Source organism: Eretmochelys imbricata, chromosome 13 (assembly GCF_965152235.1).
Source record: "Eretmochelys imbricata isolate rEreImb1 chromosome 13, rEreImb1.hap1, whole genome shotgun sequence".
In the NCBI taxonomy this organism is placed as follows: Eukaryota; Metazoa; Chordata; order Testudines; family Cheloniidae; genus Eretmochelys; species Eretmochelys imbricata.
This window is the reverse complement of record NC_135584.1, coordinates 32,570,935-32,573,932: the sequence shown is the minus strand read 5'-3', so window position 1 is coordinate 32,573,932 and position 2,998 is coordinate 32,570,935. Positions and strand designations below refer to the sequence as shown.

Here is a 2,998-nt window from a genome sequence, read left to right as displayed (position 1 = left end):
GGCCCCCTCTCTCTCTCCTGTCCCCTGCTCAGCTGAGAAGAAAAGAGCACAGTGAAAACCACAGTGATCTCCTTGGGGCATGGACCATTCCTCTCTGGAAAGAGCCCAGGACGGAGCAGTGCACCGACAAGCTAGTAATAAACCATAAACCTCAAACGTCGGCAGGGCGTCTACAGTGCGACAGAGAAGGGGCTGGTTAAGAACTCCACATACAGAGCTGAACAGAGGAAGGCCGTCCGCAGTGTGCAACAGCAACTCGCATTGGTCCCACAAAGCCCATGAACAACTATACAGATTCTTGAGCACCAGCTCCTGGCTCCTGGTCCGTTCACTTACTATTTATCAGAGCTGGTGACAGCTTTTCAGTAACAGCAAATTCCAAGACAAAATTGAATTTTGCTTAAACAATTTTTTCATGGGAAATGTTTCCTTCCCTCGCAGATGTTGATTTTTTTTTTTTTTTTTTTTTTTTTTTTTGTCCAGGAACCTGAAAACACCACAGCCAATTATTTTTTCCAGTTTCCAGCTGGAAGGTTTTAAATTTCGTCTGCCAAAAAACAAAACTTTTTCATTTTCCAGGTTTTTGGGTCCTTGATGAAAAGTCAAAATTTTCTGCCAACCCCTCCCCCCCAAATATATTTTCAAACGTCTCTGTTCTTTACAAATATGTATGTGCACAAGCATGTCTTTCATACAGCACGTTTGTATCAGGATGATTTGGCCCTGCTGCTTTGACAACAGAAACCTAATGGATTGACCCTCGTTTCATTCAACTAGTCTGGATTCTTTGTGAGGGTCACAGCTCTCCTGACAGTGTTTCTCAGGGCCTCCTTGAGCTCTCTGTTTCTCAGGCTGTAGATGAGCGGATTGGCCAGGGGAGTCACGACTGTGTGGCCGATGGAGAACACTTTGTTCAGGGCTCTCCAGGTACCAGATTTCGGTAGCATGTAGACAATCATTATGGTCCCATAGAAAAGTGCCACCATAATGAGGTGAGAGGAGCAGGTGGAAAAGGCCTTTTGCCTCCCGGTGGTGGATGGGATTCCCAGGATGGTCACAATGATACAAATATAGGAAGCCAGGGTTAAGAGAAAAGGGGAAACTGCATCTAGGAAGGAAAATATATAAATAAGTGGGGTGATCTGGCTGGTGTCGCTGCAGGAGAGTTGAATCAGTGAGGTGAGATCACAAAAGAAATGGTCAATTTCATTAGGGCCACAGAAAATTAACTGTGGCATAAGACACATGAATATTCTACAAACTAGAAATCCACTTATCCAAGACCCAGCTGCTAGCTGGAGACACAGCCTGCCATTCATAAGGGTGCCATAGTGTAGCGGTTTGCATATGGCTAAATACCTATCATAAGACATCACTGTCAGGAGATAACACTCTGTAGTTACCAGAGAACCAAATAAAACCAATTGTATCATGCAGCCCTCCACAGAAATGGTTCTGTCCCCAGTCAGGAGACTGGCCAGCATCCTAGGCAGGATGGTGGAGATGTAGCAGGTCTCCAAGCAGGACAAGTTCCCCAGAAAGAAGTACATGGGGATGTAAAGGTGCTGATAAGCCACAACTAGCGCAACAATGAGGATGTTCCCAGCCATGGTCACAATGTAGATCACTAGAAAAAGCAGAAAGAGAAGGATCTGCAGCTCGGGGAGATCCCCAAACCCCAGGAGGATGAATTCCGTGACGGACGTTTGATTTTCCCCTTCTCCTTTCTCCATGAGGTGCATCCTGTGACAGGGAAAAAGTAATGAGCATCGAAAGATTTGGCTGTACCGGGAAATTCAGTCGATAGCCATCATTTGATCCCCTAAGAGTTCCCACTGCAAATGGAGAGCTGGGTTTATATTCTCTCACACCAGAGAAACTGCTTCAGGAGCTGGAGACTCCACCACTTCCCTTGGTGCTTTGTTCCAATAGATAATCACCCGCACTGGCAGCAGACTGCGCCTTATTTCCCATTGTCCTGTGTCTGGGTCTAGCGCCCAGCCCTTGGTTCTAGCTGTGCCTGTCCCTGGGAAATGGAAGAGCCCTTTGGTAACCAGTGGTTTCTCCCCACGGAGATATTGAGACCTCTACTCAAGTCACGTCTCCACAAAACTGATTTTGTGGCTCTATTCTGCAGCCTCCCCTACCTCTCCACGTCTGTTTTACACCATGGCCCCAGCCCTGCACACGGTATTCCAGCATCGGTGTCACCAGGGCTCTCTGCAGATGAAACCCGCCCCCTACTCCTGTTCTCTGCTCCCCTCTTTATACAGCCAAGGACATCACCAGCCCACGGCCCACCCCACTGCTCTGGGAGCTGATGCTGGGTTTCTCGCCCTCTGTAGCCCCTACCCGTGCTGTGATGGGGGCCATGGTCACACCCACGAGCTGCCCTGGGGAAGGGCAGGAGGGAGGTAGCACCATGGCCATGTCTGCGAAGAGGGAGTGATGCTGACCCACAGCACAGACGGGAAAGTGACTCTGCCTCCGGCCGTGACCAGGGCACAAATCAAACCACCCTCGCAGCAGACGCACACGCAGACTCCTCTCCTTCATAGCACAGTAGTGACTGGTCCAGAGACACTGACACTGCTGATAATGAATTACCAGCTATGACTGTTAACTATTAATTACTGGCTGTCCATCACTGATTGTGCTGTAGCAATTGCAGGGGATCAGGTTCTTACTGCGCTGGGTGCTGTGTAAACACCCAACAATTAGTAACAATTCCCGGCTTGGAGGGCGCTCTGTTGAACTGCAGGCAGAGTCAGTGCCGTATCCCAGCTGCCACAGGGACCCCCTAACTCAGCCCTGCCAGCCACTCTCTCACTGCAGCGGTGCCGGGGCCTGGGGTGGGAGATACGGGGGGAGAATGGAAAGTCTGCCTGTGCCCGGTACTCAGCCGCCCCCGTTACTGCCGTGTCCGAGCTCCTCGCAATCTGTAACCTGTTGATCTTCACGCCACTCTTGTGACTTAACATTGGGAGCTTGGGTGCTT

At 49.7% G+C, this 2,998-nt stretch overlaps 1 protein-coding gene across 1 annotated transcript; it reads right to left on the bottom strand.

The window, feature by feature from the left end:
• Positions 1-773: 773 nt before the first annotated feature.
• LOC144273921 (olfactory receptor 11A1-like) lies at positions 774-1,791 on the bottom strand. Its single transcript, XM_077832655.1, has one exon. It carries the CDS (start codon positions 1,740-1,742, stop codon positions 774-776), a length of 969 nt encoding a protein of 322 aa, XP_077688781.1. The 5' UTR covers positions 1,743-1,791.
• Between the last annotated feature and the right edge of the window lie 1,207 nt (positions 1,792-2,998).

What these genes read in the sequence shown, in the direction of transcription:
- LOC144273921 (XM_077832655.1), bottom strand. Translation starts at nt 1,742, where the DNA reads ATGCACCTCATGGAGAAAGGAGAAGGGGAAAATCAAACGTCCGTCACG.